Source organism: Castor canadensis, chromosome 6, assembly GCF_047511655.1.
Source record: "Castor canadensis chromosome 6, mCasCan1.hap1v2, whole genome shotgun sequence".
Lineage (NCBI taxonomy): Eukaryota > Metazoa > Chordata > Mammalia > Rodentia > Castoridae > Castor > Castor canadensis.
In genome coordinates this window covers 113,720,876-113,744,134 of record NC_133391.1, presented here as the reverse complement: position 1 = coordinate 113,744,134, position 23,259 = coordinate 113,720,876, and the positions used below count along the sequence as shown (strand labels likewise).

The window sequence follows — 23,259 nt, the reverse complement described above, 5'->3', positions numbered from 1 at the left end:
TGCTCTGGTGGGGCAGGACTGACTACCTGCCTTGAGAAGGGCCTTTCTCCTTCTACCGTCCTGGATGTGTGTGAGGGCACATTTCCATAAGTTGTAGGGCATAAACCCAAATCGTGGCCTAAGAAGCAATAAAAAACGGTTTAACCTTTCTCTCCCAAATGAAACCTGTGCTGAAGCTGAGTTATCTCTCTGTGCTTTTCAGTCTAACAGTTTCTTTTACAGATTCAAAGTGTGCTCCAATCAAAGGCTTTCACTTTTACTTTCCTACAGAAAGAACTCACTACTCATGGGTCTAAAAAACAAAATAAAACAAAAAGCAGAAATTAAGGTGAAATGAATTTCCTTGCTGGAATGTTATCTGACTTGCAAGCCCCTCCACGTGTCCGCTGCTTTTGGGCGCTGTCCTGGGACCTCCTTCTCCTGTCTGCCACCTCACCTTTAGGAGCCAGGGTCTTCTATTTACTCTCTTCCCCTGATGGGAGCAGGTACTGGGCTTGGATCTGCACTTCATCTTCGTCACCAGTACATATTACAGTGTAGGCTTGCATGGCCCCACCTCCGATGGGCAGATCCAGGCTTTGATTCACTTAATGTGAATACAACACCAGTGAGTCCCATTTACCTGCTCACCTGAGAGGGTGGGTGTGTCTTTCTCTCCTTTGCCTGCTCTTTAGGACTAGAGGCCTGACCTAGAGGTCACACCCCTGGCTTGCTGCTTGTGTGATTGCACACTGGCCCCTTGTGTCCAGGCCCATGGAGGAGATGACCCAAGAGTTGGGACATGTGTTAACTACAGCCCTCTAGATGGAATATTCTTGGAAGATCTGTACTTCATTAACAAGATTAAAATGAAGATTTTCTGAAGAAGCAGCATTTGACTTACTTGCCAACTTGAGTCTCTACTGAGTTCTTAGCTGAGCACAGTGGGATTTGAAGACCAACCTGGGAAGTAGTCCCTTACCAGTTATTCTTTCAGAGATGTCAAAGAAGCTTAATGGGGACTGTCTCTAGGTAATGGTTTATGGACTGTTAATTTGTTGTTCTAGTTTTATTTTAAAAAATTGCTACAGTGATACTATATAAACTCCATTATCAGAAAAGTGATAAGTTATTCAATGAATAGCTCAATGATTGATTCCTTTGATGAATTAGTGTGAAAATGAAATGTCTGTCAATTTCCTGACTGTCACGAGTCCCCAAGTCAGGCACAGGAAGCAGGTCTGTGTTTTCTTCTTGGGGTTGTGCCATTCTGGAGGGTGGCTCCCATGGCAACAGGGCAAAGCGGTGATTGTTGCCTGACTCTTTGAATCTAACTGATATGAGTGACCGTAAGGGCGCTGGCCAGGCTGAATACTCTGACTTTTAAACAGCCTGAAAACGAATCTGTCTACAGAAACTATTGGCTATTCTCTACTTGGACATAAACCAGATTTTGAAGTTCAAGTGGTGATTATGAAGGATAAATATTTTAATATATGTAGTTAATATGCTGACTGGGGTTTTCTAAGAACAGTTAAAGTAGGAAGAAGCCTGTGGCATAGAGTCAGATTGTAAACCTTCTCAGGCACAGAGCCAGGCCTTTGTGTTTGTTGGCGTCATTCCCTTGGTCTCTGTACCTCCTGGTACATGTATAACCCCTCGCACACAAGTGTGTGAACCCTTTAGGAAAATCTGGGCAGCAATGTCTCAACTAAGGAAACCTAAATCAATGTATTTATTTGTGTTTACCAGAGAATTCTCAAAAGGAAGTTTCTTCAAATAGTGAGCTTCCCTGCAGAATTGTAAATGTTTTATTTATAAATGTTTATGTTTACAATGCCATTTGTTCATTAAAAAAAGAAATATGTAGTGTTCATTTTGCTCTAAGGGCAGGTGTTTTTATTAAAAGTAGTTTTCACTGTGGGGGCGCAGGTGATGATGCCTGTGGTTCCAGTTATGTGGGAGGCATAGGTAGAAAGACAGCCCCAGGCAAATATGGCAGACCCTCGTTGAAAAATAACTAAAGTAAAAAAGACTGGCGTGTGGCTCAAGTGGTAGAACATCTGCCTAGCAAACATAAGGTTTTGAGTTCAACCCCAGTACCAAAAAAAATAAAGAAAAAAGACTTTTCAATTAGGCATAAAATATAAACCATAAAATATGTAACAAGAACATTTTTCAGTGAATTTTTTACGTATGTATACCCCCATGTAAAGACCTATCAGAGTCTGCCCCCTCCTCTGCTGATCTCCGCTCCCTCAAAGGAAACCTAGTGGATGTTGACATCCATCACCACTGTTTTGTCCAATCTGTACAAGAATTAAAAGTGCAGCTACTTTCATTCAAGAAGGTTGCAGGCCACACATCCACTCTCCCTCCTCCCCCCACTTCTCTGCCCCCTGCCCAATTCATTATTTCTCTGATGAACTCCCCTCCCCTAGGTTTGTTTATTTACATTGTAATACAATATACACATATAACACAAACTTTACCACTGTAACCAAATTAGTGGCATTGAGTAGATTCACAGTATCATGCAATCATCACCATTATCTATTTCCAAAACTTTTTTAAAATCTCCCCATATAGAAATGCTGTACTCATTGAGCAATAATTCCCTATTCTTTCCTATCTCCAGGCCTGGTAAGCTGTTGACCTCTACTCTTTGTCTGTATGAATTTACCTGTTCTTAATATTTCATGTAAGTGGAATCATATAATATTGGTCTTTTAGTACCTGGCTTCTCTCACTTAGCAGAATATTTTCAATAAATCCATATTGCAAAATGTATTAGCACTCTGTTCGTTTTTGTGACTAAAAATATTCCAGTATGTATATTTAATATTTTATTTATCCATTTGTCTATTGATGGACACGAGTTATTTCTCTGATGTGCCCTGTAAAAAAGACATAAAATAATTCTTATTTGTCGATTTAGATAACTTTGTGATTGGACAAAGATTGGATGCTGAAGAAATGGAAGAAGTGAAAAACAAATAAGCTACTTATGATTAAAACTGAATGGAGGGCAGAGCAGGCCATGTCTGTAATTCTGGCACTCAGAAGGCTGAGGCAGGAGGATTGTGAGTTTGAGGTCAGCCTGGGCTATACAGTAAGACACTGTCTCTAAAGCAAACAGATGAACAAACAAGCAAACAAAAATCCAAAACAAAAACCCCTTCAAGAACATTAGCATGGCCCTTGAGCAAGGATGAGACACAAATTCGTGAAGCGTTCCATATTTTTTTGAATGTGGTTGATGTGCTTCCTGTAGAAGAGAAAATATAGTAATCTTAAACTGGCAGAGGCCACTATGGGAAGGGGACCAGGAAGTAGTGAAGAGGTCTGGTAGAGATGAACCAATTCGGGTTGTAATACACATGTGCATGGAAGCAACGCTAGGAATCTCTCTGTATAGCTATCTTCATCTCAAACCAGCAAAAATGCTATGTTTTTCCTATTATCTCTCATGTTTTCTCTTCAACAAAATCAGAGAATAAGGGGGCAGAATGAGTTCTGCCCGGAAGCGGGAGGCAGGGGAAGAGAGGAGGTGGCCCAAGTAATGTATACACAGGTAAGTAAATGTAAACACAATAAAAAAAAAATGAAATGAAACAAAACGTTGAAAGGATTTTCAAAACTTTACCACTAGTTATACTTAAATGATATTAAACAAGATAATCCTTTCATAGCACATAGCACACTACCTCACCCTAAAACTTACCAGCTTTTATTATAATGTGGGTTAATCAGCTTTCTGTTGCTGTTATAAATACCTGAGATAAATCAACTTATAAAAGGAAAGGCTTGGGGCTGGAGGCATAGCTCAGTGGTAGAGCTCTTGCCTAGAATGTATGAGGCCTTGGGTTTTATCCCCAACTCTGAAAAAAAAAGTTTATTTTAGTTCTGGAGGTTTCTGTCCATGGTGGGTTGGCCCATTGCTTTTGGTCCTGTGAAAAGGCATCATGGTGGGAGTGTGTGACAGTGGAAGCCCTCACCTAATGGTGGCTGAGAGGCAAAAGAAGCAGGCCCAGGGTCCCAATATCCCCTTCAAGGGCATATCTCCAGTGACCAAGCCTAACCACATCCCAAACAGCATCACGAGCTGGGGTCCAAACCTTCAACATGTGGACATTTGCAGGACAGTGAAGGTCCAAACTATAACATAATAACAATTTAAAAGTATATGCTTTAAAAATGGAGTGTAATCTCAGGCTATTTTTTAGCATACTATTATTTCAAATTCTTTGAGTTCAGTCATTTTACAGTCAATTGAACAGAATACTTACAGAACATCTACTAGGTGTCAGGCATTATTATGGAAAATGGGGATATGGGTCTTTAGGGATTATCTAACTCATCCCATTACAAGAGGGAAACTGAGGCCTAGAGAGGGCTAAGTGATTTGTCTGTGGTTGTTCTGCTGCAAAGGTTAGCCAAGTGGGCTCTTTTTTCTACCATCTCTCTTCAAATAGCAACATGTGATAATTGCATGAAGACTTGATTAGATGATCTAGTTGTCACCTAACTGTGCCCATTGTATAAAATACCTCCTATATTTAACAGTTTCTTCTAAAGGTAGAATTCTCTTCCCCTTGAGGATGGGCTAAGTTTAGAGATGTTTACACATAAATGAATAGCAAAAATGGTGGAAGAGACAGTGTGAAATTTGGAGACTAGGTCATAAAAGGTCCCCTGCTTGCTCTCTCTCCAGATTACTGGGTCTGGTGGAAGTCACCTGCCTCTGCTGCTTTGCCACAGGTCCAAAAGTAGTGGGGTAACCAACCATGAACAAAAACCTCCAGAACTCTCAGCCAAAATAAACCTTTTTTTTTTTTTTCTTTTTCAGTGCTGGGGATCAACCCAAGGCCTTGTGCATGTGAGGCAAGTGCTTTACCACTGAGCTATGTGCCCGGCCCAAGCCTTTCCTCTTCATGAGTTGGTTTATCTCAGATATTTGTTACAGAGGCAAGCAGCCTCTGGTGATGCCCACAAGGCCAGGAACCGGACCTCCCCACCAAGGGCCTTGTGAGTGAATTATCTTAGAAGTGGATCCTCCAGCCCCACCCAGTCACAGCTGACTGCAGCCCTGTGCCACTGCGGGATCACAATCTCATGAAAACCCCGAGCAGAACCATCCAGCAAACCACCCCCAGAGTCCTGCCTCTGTAGAACGTGTGAAATAATAAATGTTGTTTTAAGCTGCTAGATTTTGGGGTAATTTGTCATATTATCACTGTTTTTGCTCCTAGTTACCCATTACCTTACATTACAGCATGTTTTCTCTCTCTCTCTCTCTCTTTTGGCCATACTAGGGATCAAGCTCAGGGCCTCACACTTTGCTAGGAACGTGTTCTATTGCTTGAGCCACAATCCCAGTCATTTTGTTTTTACTTTGTTTTTTAGTAGGGTCTTGTGCTTTTGCTCAGGCTGGCCTCAGACTGTGATCCTCCTACATCCTGCCTCTGGAGTAGCTTGGACCACAGGTATGTGCCATCATACCCGGCTATGGCAGTATTTAGGGCAATGTCTGACACATTTTTTTACACTAATATTTTTGCCACATTTATGTTTCCAATTAATTGAGATATAATCCATATACCATTAAATTGACAAATTTTTAAAAATTGTGACTGAACCTCCATAACATTAAACTTAACTGTTTTCACCATTTTAAAGCATACAGCTCAATGGTACTAACTGCATTCATGATGTTGGATAACCATTGTCTCTATGTAGTTCCAGAACTTTCCCTTCATCCCAGGTAGAAGCCCCATAGCCATGGCTGACACAGTTTTTAAAAGATTAATTTTATTTCATTCCTCAAATCTAGAGCAATCAAATAGTAACAAAGGAGAATGAGAATAAACAAAACCTTCTTTCAAAGTAAACAAATACAGAAAGAAATAACATGACTACTTCTAGTAACAACATCTGAACCCTTTGTTTTGTATAAAATATGCAATGTCTAATGAGATTATTCTATTATGGATAGACCAAAATCTCAAATAATGGCTTTTGAACTATTACTCTTTAAAATTCCTTTAAGTCTATGGAATGCAGAACATCTCCAACACACACAGCAATCAAGGATCTCAAGTTGGGGTCAGCTCTTAGGAGTATATAAAGGAGAATCAAATAGATGACATGTAATGGTAGCTTCCAATCTTTTACACAAATGGCCACCAACAGCCTAGGATTAGAAGGCTACAGAAGGATCATCCATCCCTGGTTAGTTCATTCATCCTATCGCTTTGGAGTAAGAGGTGGCATTTTGGCCAGCTATTTGCCAACTAGGAGTTGGTTGGTTGGTGATAGCTGTCATAAGTTCTAGCACCATTTCCTTGCAATAGCCTTATTTTAATATAATACAGGATAGTAGTTACCAGGAATATTGCTGCTGAATTAAAAGATGGCTATACAATAAGGACCTATATCATATTATTTTGTGGTTTTAGTTTCTAGTGTCTAATAAGGAATGGAAATGAAGCTAGACACTAGTGGCTCATGCCTATAATCCTAGCTACTCAGGAGGCAAAGATCATGAGGATAGTGGTTTGAAGCCAGCCCCAGGCAAATAATTCCAGACTCTAAAAGGGCTGGTGGAGTGACTCAAGTGGTAAGAGTGCCTGCCTATCAAGTGTGAGGCCCTGAGTCCAATCCCAGTGCTTAAAAAAAAAAAAAGAATAGAAATGAACATGGTTGGCAAGAGAGTATCTCAGGCAGGCACAGTTCCATTTTGTGCTACTGGAGAGGACATCACAGTCTTGACATGGCATGTTCTGTGACTGCCCAGCTATGTAGGTTATGCTGCAACCCTAGGAGGGGCAGCTTCAGAACAAATCAGCAATGGTTGGAGGATGTTTATATTAGCTTTGTGTTCAGCTCACTGGACTAGCTTCATTCATGGTATGAGACTTTCTCATTTACTCATTTGTTCATTCACTCATTTATTTTCAAAAATGTAGTGAGTGCCTTTTATGTCCCAGGCACTGTCACAGGCCTTGGTAATAAGCAGGGGACAAAGCAGTGTAGCTGATGAAAAACAGTTTTGCACCTGTTTCTCAGAGTTTGACCCTCTTCACAGCTCATCTGGACTGATCCACATTAGTAGGACATTAATGGGCTTGAGAAAGGGTAGCAAGTCAAAGTGTGCATCCTCTTTGCCTGATCCCAGAACCCCAATACAGGGGTAAGTCAGGGAAGAAGAGAAATGTGGATGGGCCCCTCCTCTGTTTTACAAGGCCCGTGTACCAGATGCTTTCCATTTCCTTTGTCAAGTTGCTCACTTCCAATCTCTTACATCAAATTGGTCCTTTCCTGGGGTTTCTCCTCCCTACTCAGGAATAGCAGTGCAACTTGTAATATATTAGGAGATAAAGCCACAGTCATGATAAAGAACTCTATGCAACTTTGCAGAAACCTCACAGATCCACACATCCCCCACCCAGCCCTGGTCTCCCCCATGGGCATGACCAAAAGTGATGCAGCCACCTTTTCCAGGCAGGGTTCAGGAGTGCTTAGAGTGGAGAAAAAAGTGGCCTTCCCAGAGACAGGACATTGGAGGAATGGTAGGAAAAGGGGAGCTGGGGTGGCAGGAAGTTTAAACACAATGAGCAATGGCTGGGGAAAAATGTAGGATAAAAACACATTTCATTATTGTAGAAACCAAAACCAGGGTGTAGGTATATCGCCATATTGACCTTAATAAAACGGACCTTACTCACCATGAGATGAGTGAGTGAGGGGTGAGCAGGGGGTTATTGACATGGAATGCCTGAACGTGATCTTTCACAGACAGGGAGAACCCCCTAGCCAACAGAACAATTAACAATTGTCTGCTTTCTTCATTTGTTAAAAGAAACCTGAGTCACTCCAATAAAACTGGTTATTGGCGGTGGGAAACCTAATGTCTGACTTGTGAGGCAAAAAGAGCCAGCTGCTCCAGCCTCCAGGACTCACTGGAAACTTCCTATGTCAAGTTCCCAGCTGTCCCATAGCTCAGAAAACGTGATGAACCCAGCCACCCCTGCCTCCAGACATGAGCTCCAGCCAACAGCAGGAGCCTTCCTGATTTTGTTGGCTTCTGAAATGCAGTAGGAGTTGAAACTGGACTTTTTGGTGTGATTTATGAACAATAAGAGGGCCAGGTGAACCCATGGAGAAGAACAAAGGTGACGATAGGCTGCATGAGTCAAGGTCTAAGGTCCAGCTTGCAACGGAAAGATGTTCCTGCCTCATCAAAATCCTACATCCAGGGGCCCCACACACCAGTGGCCTTGGGATCGCAGTGGGGGTCCTGCTCAGGGAAGTACACAGGCACTGAGTGTTTCTGGTAGAACTGTAGGCGGGAAAGGAGCTTCCTGACGATGTGGGGATATTTTCTGGACAGGTCGTGTCTTTCTTCTGGGTCCTGATCAATATCAAAGAGCCAGAGGGTCTTGGTTGGTGGGTCCAATGAAGGAAATGCAGAAACATTGGATTGAGACGGTGGAGGGAACCAGGATCCACAGCCTGGCAAAAAAAAACACAAGTGTTTATTGTGGGAGAAGAACACAGGCAGGTTCTAATTTCAGGGAGACTCTGGGGACAAGGCTGCGCTGGCCATGGGTGTGGCATGTGAGAAAGGAGTGGCTGTTGGCGGTGTCTCTAGATTTGTCTCAGAATCTGACTTCCAGTGCTTTAGTGAGACGTGTCTTGCTGTTTTACAAACCAAGGACATCCAGAAATGGTATGCATGTGTGTGTGAGGGAGTATTTTTAGTTGTCACAATGACTGAGAGTGAAGCCTCTTGGTACTTAATAAGCAAGTGCCAATGATGAGAAAATGTCTTGTGATACATAAGACACTCTCAGATGAAGAATTGACATGGTGTATATGCCAAAAAAAGCAAAAAACAAACAATAAAAAGACCAAAAAAATCCCAAACCCTTCTAGCTATCTAACTATTGCTTAATTGCACCATGGCCTTGGCGGTCAGACCCCCTATTAACCAAGAACTGAAAAGATGCTCTTTTTTAGATGATGACCAGGGAAGCAGCCTCCTGCCCTAGCTCACTAATGGCTGAGCGTGTAGCTCTCAGAGATTCTCTGCTAGTGGGATGTGCTATTTACAGCCACATACACCCCAAATCCAGATTTTTCTGTGAAGCATTTGAATGACATTTCCTCATTTTTTTTTAACTTCACTATGGTTAATTCTCAAAACCCAATTATTTTGGTGGTCAGGACCAGTATAAAACAATTCCTCCTCATTCTCTGCTTGTTTGGCAGCCCCAGAGAAATGCTTTACAAAAGGCAGTTGTTTTGTTTTGTGGTAGTTTGAAACTTTCCCTTGCTTTTCTGGTGGGAAAGCCTATGTGGGCCACGTCAACTATGGAAGCTGGGTAATTGGGAACAGGCTGAGCCTTAAAAGCAGGAAAGAAAGCCCTGAATATAGCTGTCTTCTTGTGACACTTATGGGAGGGAGAGTAGAAGGTTTGAAGGGGTCTGAGTAAAGAAAGGGAGGGCTGGGACTTAGTTGCCTTGGGCAGCCAGGTAAGAGGAGACAGGAAGTGGTTAGAACAAGATGAGAAGGTCCTCTCTTTGCAGAGAAGCAGAGGAGAGAACAAAATCCCAAGAGCACAGACAGACTGGAGCTAGCACTAAAGCACACAGCCCTTCCCTGTCTGCAGGAAGGGATGTTGGTTAAGCTAAGCCTTCTACCTGGGTAGCCTGTGAGGAGTTTCCAATTTCCGTGTCTAATTGCAGCATGGACTGATATGTTAAATGATGAATATTCTGGAAGCAAAGAATCATCCTTTGCTGAGGCCCTGCTGTTGCCGGGACCTGGGAAGAAATAGTTTGGAAGAGTTAGATTGCTTTGGACCGTGTCATTATAAATCAGCATTTTATATCCATCTTGCAGAACAGTAGCTTTCATTCAACACTGGCGTACAAATGTGTGCCCTACCACAGAAATGAACCTTTTATTAAATATAAACAGAAAGCTATGGTTACATTAAATGTCAGTCATAAACCACCACAAATATAAAGGAAATCCCAAAGAGATTAGAATACTAATTCATCCCTAAAATCACTGTGTTCTGCCAATGTTTAGACGGCCATGTGCAGAACAGTGTTCTCTTACGGCAGAGGGAGTTTTATTTTACTTTTTTTTGTGTGTGTTTCTTAAATGTGTAAATTAAATCTTTTCTGTGTGTAGTTAGACCTATGTAGATAGTATAATAAATTATAAAATGCACATTTTAAAGGCGTCTATGTCAAACTAGAGCATTTAGAGCATGCCATGAAAATTTCACATATATTTATTTTTAAAGCACACTTATGAAATCTAAAAGTAAGTGATGCTTTTAGTATGTAATGCTCAGTTAGCTATACAGACAGAATAACTATAGGTACAGGAATAAGTTTAGTGTACAAATTTTTGACTGGTTTCACAAATTACATTAATTTATCCTTTCAAGGTCTTGTAGTAATTGATCACCAGGTTTTCGAGGGGAGCAAATATAAATACCAAATCTCTCTTGAGCATGGAACCAATTAAGAGATGTGGGCCAGAGAGATAGAACTAATCATACAGCTTTTGTTACTGATAAGGTCATTTGGAAGAGAACATGGCTCCAAATCCATAATGATAATTGATAATTATTATCAAATGATAATGGTTGGCTCTTGACTTAGAAAAATTTAGCCCCCATCATTGATCTTGCTGGACGGCCACACGGCTCCATCAGGGCATACAGTTCAGGTCAGACTGCTTATATACGACCAGGGCACAAGCTGGCTGTGAACTCAGACCCACAAAACTGAGCATGCTCGGTTCCTTCTTGGAGGTAACTCCTTTCTTCCCCTCAAGCAGGGAGGAGTGTGTATGGTGCAGATTCAAGTTGAGGGGTAGGGATGGATGCCTACAGATGCATATGTAAAAGCCAACTTTGGGCCTCACTGTATAATATTTAGTCTGTTTTAAGTTTACGTTTCTCTGTTAACTTTTCAATCATCTCGGGAGCACTTTAAAAGTGCTGAACTACCAGCCCAATAGCTAATCACCACAGTATGTGGTGTGTATGTAAAGGCACAGACTCCATAAGTGGGGCATGATGGCACATGCCTGCAGTCACAGCTGCTGGGAAGGCTGAGATGGGAGATTTGCTGAGCTCAGGAGTTCAAAACCAGCCTGGGAAACATAGCAAGGCACTACTAGGTCTCAAAAAAAAAAAAAAAATGTTGAGAGCGTCCTCCTCTCTGCCAAAGCAGGCATCGGTACTTGCCAGGGTTTTAAGGCAGGGTTCCGTTCTGGAAGTACGGTTAGGGGCAGAGAAGGCATTCATTGTCAGTCTTTGGAAATGACCCTGTAGAGACATGTGGAGACTGAGCCAATAAACACCACTGGTTTCAGAGCTTCAGCCTTAAAAATCATACACCAATAAATCTTTAGCCCCCTCAAGGAAAATCTTTTTGACTTTTTTGCTTGACTGCCTGTGGACAGCTTGGCTCTAACACAAAGGATACTCCTAGTGATGGAGGTGTGAGGGATCTATGATAGGAAGTGGTCTCTGCGTACACAGACTGTCAAACCGTGAATGCTCATGAACTACTCCTCACAAGGCCATGTTTTCATACCAAAGAATGTTAAATAAAACAAGCATGCTTTGTGAATATAAGCAAAAAAAAGGAAACAGCTATTGCAGCCCTACTTATATTTATAGACACCTTTTCCTGAAAGCAAACAGGAACATAAAATATCTAAACAATAAATAGTCTAAGACTAAGCAATGAAAGATACTATTATCTTAACTTTATTTTTTTGAGAATGTAAAGAGAAAAACAACAAAGAATAATATAACTAACACAATATAACCATCATCCAGAATAAGCAGAGGTCAATATTTTGCCATATTTTACAAAGATGGAATAGAAGTCTCCTTTGTCTCTCTCCTGGGTTCAGGTCTCCACCTACCCCCTCCTGCCCTCCTTCACAGGCCGCTGCACTCATGGCTTCAGTTATCATGGCTTCAGGGCATTCCTCAGCTCTTTTCAAATACGTGAATGTATATATAGTACTGATTTATACGTTCAAACTGTACCTGCAAGTTATATTCTACACATCCTGCGCGTTCCTCTGCCATTCACTGTTGTGTTTAGAGTTCTGTGATTATGCATGTGCACATTTTCCTCTCAACTGTTTAATATCACCACATAAAAATATCATGTTTTATTTATTGATTACCCTGTTGATAGGCACTTGGGTTGTTTAAATTATTATTGTCCACATTTCCCTGTGGACGCAGGGTCTTTGGGTAGAAGTAGAACAGTCCAGTTGCAACGTACATAGATTTCCAACCTTACAGCACACATCATTGGCTCTCCCACTGGTAATGGCTCCATTTCTCCACATCCCATGCCTAATGAGTATACTGATACTTTCAGATCTAAAACTTCTTATCTATCTAAAAATTTTTGAAAGAAGCTTCATCCTTTAAAACATTTAATCAGCAAGAACTTATGTTCTTCTCTGGCAACCCAGAGGTTGCTATAAAATTACTTTAAAAAAATACTATAAAGAAAAGTACACAAGTCACAATTATGCAGCTTGATGATCAGTGATGTGTCCTCTATAAACAACAGTCTAATCAAGAAGCAGAACACTGCTAGGACTCAGGACTCAGGACCCTGTCAGAGCCCAAGCGTGCTACCTTCTCTCCCAAGGCACCTGGTGTCCCAACCGAGCAGCAGAGATACTTTTACCTGCTTTTGAACTTAATGTGAGTGCAAACTGCACAACACATTGCTCTGATTTCTGGTTCCTTTTGATCTGCTAGTGTTTATGATTCATCTACATCATTGGAATTCAGCCTATTTCTAGTACTTCATTCATTTTCATCATTGGATAGTATTCTATTGGTGAGAATTCCATGAACTCCGCTTACATTTAGATTTAAAACCTACCTGGAATTGATCTTTGGCTAAGCAGTGAGGTAGGAATCAAGATTTATTTTTCTAATAAGGCTTTTAACTAACCAACACCATTTATTGCAAAGATGGTGCTTTTCCCACTCATGTGCACTGACACCTTTGTCAAAACCTAGTTCCACAGCGGGTGGGGAGCACCACCATCCAGTGGTGGTGTCCTATGTTGTGGCACTGGCCACACGTGACAGAGAGCATCTGAAATGTGGCTGGTGCTGCTGAGGAGCTGTCTTTTTATTTGAGTGGCTGTTAGTTCGTTAACACTGTCATGCATGGCTAGTGGCTACTACACTGGGCAGCACTGTCCATCCTGTCCCCATGGACTATCGTCCATCCTTGTGCTAATACCACCCTGTCTTATCTCCTGTAGATTGGTAATCAGGCTTTCTGTCTGGTGGCGTATGTCCCCCTCGTTTGCTGTCCTTCAAGATTTATGTCATCATCCTTGGTGTTTTGAATTTTCAATATGTATTTTAAGATCAGCTTGTCAAGTTTCACAGAATGCCTGCTGGGATGCTGATTAGGATGAAACTGACTCTAGTGATCAACCTGGAGCTACTGGTACTTAAAATATTGAGTCTTATAACTAATGAATATAGTAGATCCTGACTTTTATTTCAGCTTTTTTTTTTCCTTAATAATATTTAGGATTTTCTGAATGGACAGCATCTTTTGTTAGGCTTATTCATAGTTGGTTGATGTTTTCTGATACAATTGCAAATAATATTTTAAAATATATTCCATATCCTATTCATATGTTTGTTGTTGCTGTAGAAAAATAAAATTGCTTTTTTAATATATTGCTTTTTTAATATATTGACCTTGTATCCAGTTACTTTACTAAATTCATTTCTTTGGATTTTCTACGTATGCTATCATGTCACCTGTAAATAATCACCTGTATTATCTTCACATCTTTTATTCTCTTTTCTTACCTTATGACATTGGACAAAACCTCCAATACAAATTTGAATAAAAGTAGTGATAGCAGGAGTTTCACAAATGAAAATACTCTGTTAAGTATGATCTCCATATAAAATTTTTATAGATATATTTTATCACATTAAAAAGATCTTTTCCATTACCAATTTACTAAGTTTTTTCTTAATATGAATGTGTGTTAAAGTTTCCCATATGTTTTTTCTGTATATAATAATAATATATTTTCTGATCTTTTAATGTAATGAATTGTATTCACTGGTTTTTTCCTTTCTTTTTGGTGGTACCAGGGTTTAAACTCAGGGCTTCGTGCTTGCTAGATAGGCATCCTACCACTTGCGCCATATTCCCAGCACTTTTGCTCTGTTATTTTGGAGACAGGGTCTCACTTTTGTGATCCTCCTGTTATGAGCTTCATGTGTTGCTATGAGGACATGTGTGTGGCACCATGCCAGGCTTTTTACATTGAGATGGGGTCTCACAAATTTTTTTTTGCCCAGGCTGGCCTGGAATGATGATCTTCCAATCTCGGCCTCCTGTGTAGCTTGGGTGACAGGAGTGTACTGCAGCACCATCTATTGTTTGAGATGGAGTCTTGCAAACTGTTTGCCCAGGCCTGCTTCAAAACACAATTCTCCAAATCTCAGCCTCCCAAGTACTTAGGACTATAGGTGTGAGCCAGTGGTGCCTGCCTATTTAGTAATTTTTAGATGCTAAATCAACTCTGCATTTCTAGAATAAATGAACTCCTTTTAGCTACAATATTTGTTCCTTTTAAATATGTTGCTTTCACATTTAGTTTAGAATTTTTACATCGATGCTTGACACAAAAATTGGTCTATAATCTTTCTTGAAGTGTTCATTATCTTGTTTTTGAACCAAGATTATATTGGTCTTAGGACTGGTGATGTGACTCAATGGTAGAGCACTTGCCTAGCATGTGTGAGGTCCTGCACCACACACAAAAATTATATTAGTGTTAATTACTGCATGCTTTCACTTATAGGTAAAAGCTAAAACACTGATTTCCAAGTAGCAAATAGGATAGTGGTTACCAGAGCCTGGAAAAGGTGTGGGAGAGAAAAGGGTGGGGACAGGATGGTTAGTGGCACAGGAATGTAGTTGGATAGAAGGAATGACTTCTCTTGTTCTATAGCACAGTCATATAACTATGGTTGACAAGAATTAAAATAGAATATTTCAAACTAGCTATGAGAGAGGATTTTGAATGCTCCCAACACAAAGAAGTGATACATATCTAAGGTGATGAATATGCCAATTACCTTGACCTAGTCATTATGCATTGTATAGATGTATTGAAAAGTCACACTGTAGACCACAAATTTGTACAATGACTATGTAGCAATGAAACATTTAAAAAATTAAGCTGAGTATGGTGGTACACGCCTGCCTGTAACCCCAGCACTTACGGGCTGAGGTAGGAGGATCATGGGTTTGAGGCTAGTTTGAGCTACATAGCTATGTAAGTGTATGTGTGTGTACACACACACACACACACACACACACACACACACACATAAAGGTTAAAGTGGTCTTAGAAAAACAATTTCCTAAAAGTGTAGGAATGTAAAACGGATATTAGCTCCTAAATATTTGGAAGAGTTAGAGTTTATTGGTAAAGCCATCTAGGTCTAGAGTTTTCTTCATGGGAAGGTTTTAAATTATTGACTTAATTTCTTTAGCAGATATAGAACCATTCAGATCATCAATTTTCCTTTGGCCAGTTGCATTTTATTAGGATTTTTTCAAGTTTATACAAATTTTTTTTGTATTATCTTTTAAATGGCTGTAACACATGTAGCAATATCCCCTTTTCATTCCTGATGCTGGAAATTTGTGCTTTTTATTTATTTTCTCATCACACATTTTGCTAATGGTTAATTGACTTTGTCTTTTGAAACGATGACTTGTATCCTGCAGACCATCTCGCAGTGTATTTGTTTTCAAATTCATTAGCTTCTTCATCTCCTTTTCTGTATTTTCTTTGGGCTTAATTTGTGGCTGTCTTGGTAACTTTCTAAATAATTGATTTTTAGCATTTTTTGTTTCTTTTTTTAGCATTTTTGTTTCTAATTTGTCTATTTAATACTATGATTTTTTCATCTAAGCACCAATTAATTTTTTATCTTGCAAGTTTAAATATGAATTTTTATTAGTCATATAAAAATATTTTCTATTTCCATCATGATTTCTTTTTTGACTGGTAGATTACTTTAAATAATTATTTGAAATTATTACTTACTGCTCAAATATTAGAGAATTTTCTAGTTATCATCTTATTGATTTCCACTTTAATTTCACTATGATTAGAAAACATGCCTATTGATTTTTTTGCTTTTAATTTTAGACTCATTTTAGATTTACAGGTATGATTTAAAACCTTTAAAATGTGCTGACACTTGCATTGCGGACAGCATATAATCAGCTGTGTGATGATCCATTTCATTAAAAAAAAGGCACATAGTCTGAAGGTGTTAGTGCGGCGACTTATAGATCACTTAGGTTGAGTTTGTTTATTGTGGTGTTCAAATATTTTATTTGTCTATGAACATTTTTGTTCCCTGTTCTTTTGGTTATTGAGAGAGGGTTGTTAAGAATGTCTCACTATGATTGAGGATTTATTTTTCTCTGTTTAGTCCTGTCAGTCTTTGTTCCACACATTTTGAGAACATATTATTAAGTTCTTACAAACTTAGAAGTATTATAAATTTCTGGTTGAGCACTCTTTTTTAACATTTTGGAAAAAAATCCTTTATGTATACTTTCCTGGTGAACAGGTAGGTACTCTGATTCTAGCTGTCGTTGTTAGCACTTGTGTAACTGATCCATTCCTCCCTCTGTCAACATGGAGTGTAGCCCTTGCACAATACACAGAAGTTTAAGACAGGGTGTGGAAAGCAGCATGACGAACCTCAACAGATCCACACCCTCGCTTCCCAGAACCTGTGAATTAATTACCTTACCTGGCGAAAGGACCTTGCAGGGATGATTAAAGGTAAGAACTCCGAGATGTCGAGACTGTCCCAGATTACCTGTGTGAGCCCTATTGAACCACATGGGTCCATAAAAGTGGGGTGTATTTCCTGACTGGTCAGAGGGAGGTGTGGCCACCGAAGGGTCAGAGAGATGGAAGAAATAAATAACGTGGGCAACTGACGCTGGAAAAAGCAAGGAAATGGATTCTAGACTAGAGCCCCAGAAAGGAATGGAGCCCTGCTGATACCTCAAGGTTATCCCAGAGAAACCTGTGTCACACTTGGGACTTTCAGCACTGGGACATAATGCACTGGTGTCATTTTGAGCTAGTACATATGGTATAATTTGTTACAGCAGCAACAGGCAGTAAGTGCATAGGAGCTGTGCTCTCAGAGAACTTACGAATTATTCAGGAAGTTAAAATGTTATGTGTGAGGCTGTAGGGTGACTCGAGTGGCAGAGTGCCTGCCTACCAGGGCAAGGCCCTGAGTTCAAACCCTAGTATCACCAAACAAACAAACAGACAAATAGACAGTATGCATGAAATGGTTAAACAATGGCATGGGGCAGAAGAGGATTAAGGTACAATGGCAAATAGAAAAGATCATGGTAGGATGACGTTGATAATGGCTGAAGCACAGAGGAAAGATAAGTGGGTAAAACTCAGAAATGCACCTCTTTGTTATCTGTCACCTCGCCCCTATCTAGTGTAAGTCTGATTCAAAGCCCAGTTCAGTGCCTTAGCACATCAGTGGTAAGCACTCTGCAGTGCTTACTGAACTGATGAATGACAGTGAACTAGATGTACAAAAGGTGAAGATGGGAATTTAAGATTGAAGAATGAGAGACAAGGTCCCAACAAGTAAGTGCAGTTGAAGGATAAGTGATAGAACTGCTGTAGGAGCCACAGGTGAGATGGTTGGATAGGTGGGGTAAGACAAATTCAAGGGAGTGATAAATATTAGATTCAGAAATTATAATTTTTCTTCTAATAAATAGGGATACACGTAAGGATTTTAATTTTTTTGAAAGATCGAATTATTTTTTCTAAGCGCTTTATTGGGATATAGTTCACATATGATACAATTCATCCACTTAGAGAGCAAAATTGAATGGTTATTAGTATGTTCAGATATATACTATATAGTCTGTTATTAGCAACCATCAGCATAATATATTTCAGAACATTTCCTTAACCCAAAAAAGAAAGCATTACTCTTAGCAGTCATTCCCCACTTCTTCCCAGACCCACTAGTGCTGGGTAACCTCCAATCTATTTCCTGTTTCTTTGGATTTGTCTATTCTGGACATTTCATACAGATGGGATTATATATCAAGTGGCCTTTGTTTCTGACTTCTTTCTTTCTTTTTTTTTTGTTTTTTTGCTGCTTTTTTTTTCTTTTATTATTCATATGTGCATACAAGGCTTGGGTCATTTCTCCCCCCTGCCCCCACCCCCTCCCTTACCACCCACTCCGCCCCCTCCCTCTCCCCGCCCTCAATACCCAGCAGAAACTATTTTGCCCTTATTTCTAATTTTGTTGTAGAGAGAGTATAAGCAATAATAGGAAGGAACAAGGGTTTTTGCTGGTTGAGATAAGGATAGCTATACAGGGCATTGACTCACATTGATTTCCTGTGTGTGGGTGTTACCTTCTAGGTTAATTCTTTTTGATCTAACCTTTCCTCTAGTTCCTGATCCCCTTTTCCTATTGGCCTCAGTTGCTTTTAAGGTATCTGCTTTAGTTTCTCTGCGTTAAGGGCAACAAATGCTAGCTAGTTTTTTAGGTGTCTTACCTATCCTCACCCCTCCCTTGTGTGCTCTCGCTTTTATCATGTGCTCAAAGTCCAGTCCCCTTGTTGTGTTTGCCCTTGATCTAATGTCCACATATGAGGAAGAACATACGATTTTTGGTCTTTTGGGCCAGGCTAACCTCACTCAGAATGATGTTCTCCAATTCCATCCATTTACCAGCGAATGATAACATTTCGTTCTTCTTCATGGCTGCATAAAATTCCATTGTGTATAGATACCACATTTTCTTGATCCATTCGTCAGTAGTGGGGCATCTTGGCTGTTTCCATAACTTGGCTATTGTGAATAGTGCCGCAATAAACATGGGTGTGCAGGTGCCTGTTTCTGACTTCTTGCAATTAGCATAATGTTTTCAAGGTTCATCCATTTTGTCGTACATATTAGTACTTCATTGCCTTTTATTGATATTATTCTTTTTATTATTATATATTGCTGAAAATATAATGCAATTTCTTCATCCACTCACTAAGTAACAGACATTTGTTTTACTTTTGGCTATTATGAATAATGCTGCCATGAACATTCACGTGCAAGTTTTGTATGAATGTATGTTTCCATTTCTCTTGGGTACATACCTAGGTATGGAATTGCAGGGTGGCCACTCTACATTTAACCTTTCGAGGAACTTGGGTGTGTCAAAGTAGCTGAGGCACATTCCACTCCCATCACGAGTGTATAAGGGTTTGTCCACATCCTTGCCAGCACTCACTATTGTTGGGCTTCTGATAAGAGCTGTTCTAATGGGTATGTCGTGATGTGTCATGTGGTTTGATTTGCATCTTCCTGATGCAAACTGAACATCGTTTCATGTGTTCACAGACATTTGCATATCTTCTTTGGGAGAATGCCTATCCTGGTCCTTTGCCTACTTAAAAATATTAAAGTATGGTTTACAAATATTATATACATTTAGGCATACAATATGGTGTTTTGATATATATACATTGTGATTGAGATTCCCTCAATCTAGCTAATTAACCTATCCATCACTTAACTTTTTTGGTATGAGAATACAAATATATTATTCTTATAACTAAAAGTTTGTATATTTTGACCAGTCCCTCCTCCCCAGCCCTGAGAACCACTGTTCTGTTCTCTATTTCTCTGAGTCCTACCTTTTTAGATCCATATATAAGTGGCTTAGTTCACCTAGAATGTCCCTTAGATTCACCCATGTTGTCACAAATCCTTAGCCCATTTTTAATTGAGTTATTTCTTTATTATTCAGTTGTAAGACATCTCCATAGATTCTAGATACACATCCCTTATCAGATGAAAACATTTTCTTCCCTTCTGTGGATTGTCCCTTCAAATTTCATGATGGTATCTTTTGGAATTCTGATGAATTCCAATTATTCTACTTTATTGTTATTGTTTTTGATGCTAGGTCTAAGAAACTATTGGCCAGTCCAAGACCACAAAGATTTACATCTATGCTTTCTTTTTTTTTTTTTTTTTGAGGTACTGGGGTTTGAACTCAGGGCCTAAACCTTGAGCCACTCCACCAGCTCTTTTTTGTGATGGGCTTTTTTCAAGATAGGGTCTCACAGAACTATTTGCCTAGGCTGTCTTCAAACCATGATCCTCCTATCTCTGCCTCCTGAGGAGCTAGGATTGCAGGCATGAGTCACTGGTACCCAGCTCTATGCTTTCTTTTAAGAGCTTATAGTTTTAGTTCTTGTGTTTAGGTCTTTAATCCATTTTGAATTATTTTTATGTATAGTGTGAGACAAGAGTTTAATTTCATTCTTTTGTATGTGGATATCTAGATGTCCCAGTATTATTTGTTGAGAAGACTATTATTTCCCCATTTGATTATCTTGGCATCTTTGTCAAAAACCAATTGACCATAAATGGGAGGTTTTATTTGTAGACTAATTTCTATTCTATTGATCTGCATACCTTTTCTTTTCTTTCTTTCTTTTTTTTTTTTTAAGAGAGAGAATGCCAGCACCACTATCCTAACTACTTGAGTTTAGGAGTCGGTTTTGAAATCAAGAAGTCCAGGCCCTCTGACTTTTATTTTTTCCCAAGATTGCTTTGTCTACTGTAGATTTCTTCAATTTCTTCATGAATTTTAGGATCACCTTATCAATTTATACAAAGAAGCCAGCTGGAATCTTGTTAGGGATTGTATTGAATCTGTAGATCAATTTGAGAACTATAACCATCTTAACACTATTGTCTTCTGAACCATGAACACTGGATGAATTTTCATTTATGTAAGTTTTATTTTTTTGGAGCTGGGGATTGAACCCAGGGCCTTACATATGTTAAACACATGCTTACCACTGAGCTATACTGTCATCTCTGTAAGTTTATTCTCCCACTTTTTTTTTTTTGGTAGTACTGGGGTTTGAACTCAGGGCCTCACACTTACTAGGTAGGCGCTCTAACATTTGAGCCACTCCACCAGTCCTGTAAGTTTATCCTTAAGTATTTTATTGTTATTGTAAATGTGATTATTTTCATAATTTCATGTTCGTTTTGTTCATTGCTACTATATAAAATACAAGTGATTACATTGCTCTTGCTCTTTGCTGAATTTAGTTCTAACAGTTTTTAGTTGACTTAGCTTTTCTAATATACAAGATCATGACAGTTTTACTTCCTTGATGATATGGGTGTCTTTTTTTCCTTTTGTCTAATGGTCCTGGTTAGAATCTCTAATATAATGCCGATACAAATGGTGAGATCAGACATCCTTGTATTGTTCCCAGTCTTAGGAGGAAACCATTCAGTGTTTTATCATTAAGCATGATGCTAGCTATAGATTTTTTTGTAGATGCCCTTTATCAAGTTGAGTAAGACTCTTCCTGTTCCTAATTTGAGTGCTTTTATCATGAAGTGGGGTTGAATTTTATCAGTATGTTTTTTGGTACATATGAGATTCATGTGTTTTCTGTTCTTTATTCAGTTGATGTGATGTAGTATATTAATTAATTTTCAGCTGTTAAATCACTCTCACATTCCTGGGATTAACCCTACTTGGTCATGGGGCATTATAATACCCCACTTGGTATTATATATTGCTAGTTAGTATCTCATTGGGGATTTTTGTGTCTCTATTAATAAGAAACATTGAATTATTAAATTAGAATTTTCATTATTAAATTAACAATGTATGGGACAGACTGTGGGATGAAAGAAGGAGGCACAGATTTCTTAGAATGTTAACAAACTTTTTAAAATTTCTTGGACAGAGTTGGACCAGATTTAAGAAATATTTGTTAGCAACTATGTGTTAATAGAGCACTGTGGTTTGAAATTCTATGACATGAACTTATGAGCAAAGAACATCTATCTAGGAGAAGTTTTGAAGGTAAAATCCAAGTTATTTGGTGACAAAAGGTTATAAAATGTAATGAAAATTCCAAGGTTTCAAGCGTGGTAACTAGATGAACATTGTCAATATTGGTAGAATAGAGATGCTGGTACAGGAAGCCGTGTTAATTATTCTGGAGTTAGACATACTGACTTGAGGAGTTAATATGAACCCAAGGCAGAACTATCCACTACGTCTTGAAGCCACAGGCCTGGACACCATGTGAGGGATGGAAGGCACACACTGGTTAGAACACTGCCCGCCATGCAGTGACCACTGAACCCTGGAAATGGGTTAGTTGTCTGGAAAGTATAGCACAAGCAAAGCAGAACCCCAGAAACAGAGCACGGTTAGCCACTGGTTAGCAAAGAGGCAGAAGAGAAGAAAATATTATGAAGAAGAAAACTGGTTCAATAGGACACCACAGAAGCCAAGTGAGCAGAGTGTTTCAGATCCCAAATCACAAGTGCCAAATCTACCAGCTTTCTGGAAAAGAAAGGAGCACTGGGTTTGTTGACCTCTGGGTAGAAACTAGGGAGTTATGAGGGAAGCATATACAGATGTATCTTTCTCTTTTCCTTTTGTGCTGTAAGCCATCTCAGAGAATAAAACCTTCTGGCCAGACAGAAATGTTCAGTTATAAGATGGATTAGCCACATGTACTGATTTTGGATGTGAAAAAGGAGATGAGCAGAAACTGGGGGGGGAGCGGCAAATGAAGGAAAGCCCTACCTTATATACTGTGTAGTAAACTCATGGAACTCCTTGTGTGAGCAAAATCTGAAGGTATTTGAGTTTCCACAAGGAGGTGGACTATCATTTCCATGGAGATGTGTTCTCAGAGGTGGAAGGGGCTCCAGAAGGCACCTCGGGAGTTGTCTTGAGGTGGGACGGTGAGTTGGTGTGTAGGGGCTAGGTTCCCATCTCTATTTCAACAGAGCAGTTCAGTTATAAACAAGAACTATAATGTCTGCTAAATTTATTGCACTTCTCTAACTTTTGTTTGAAGAAAGGGTCTGTGGCTACAGTGTAATTTGAAAGGCACTGTTTAGTGATGGCGATGCATTTACCAAATGGGGAGGGACTGAGGGATGCTTGCACACACTTTTGATTTTCAGAAAAGGCTATAGAGAGTACCCTCCTTACTGTGTAAATTACTGTCTAATATGGTTTATGATTGTGTTTTTATAAAACATATCACTTTTCTAACTATTTAACTCTTATGTTTATT

The 23,259-nt window shown here is 39.5% G+C and overlaps 1 protein-coding gene and 1 pseudogene across 4 annotated transcripts in view; one reads left to right on the top strand and one right to left on the bottom strand.

The window, feature by feature from the left end:
- Positions 1 to 23,259, bottom strand: part of Arsb (arylsulfatase B) — a 294,147-nt gene that overhangs the window by 119,580 nt on the left and 151,308 nt on the right. The window contains exons 7-8 of one of the 4 annotated variants that reach the window (XM_074077228.1): positions 9,685 to 9,807; positions 5,774 to 8,493 (exon numbers count right to left, since the gene is read on the bottom strand). The exons of the other annotated variants lie outside the window; for them this stretch is intronic. Coding sequence (XP_073933329.1) covers positions 8,228 to 8,493; positions 9,685 to 9,807 — 389 coding nt within the window. The 3' untranslated portion in view covers positions 5,774 to 8,227. Of the gene's footprint in view, positions 1 to 5,773; positions 8,494 to 9,684; positions 9,808 to 23,259 lie in introns of those variants that run through there. 4 annotated transcript variants of the gene reach the window in all.
- Positions 3,162 to 3,225, top strand: LOC141424466 (U6 spliceosomal RNA; annotated as a pseudogene).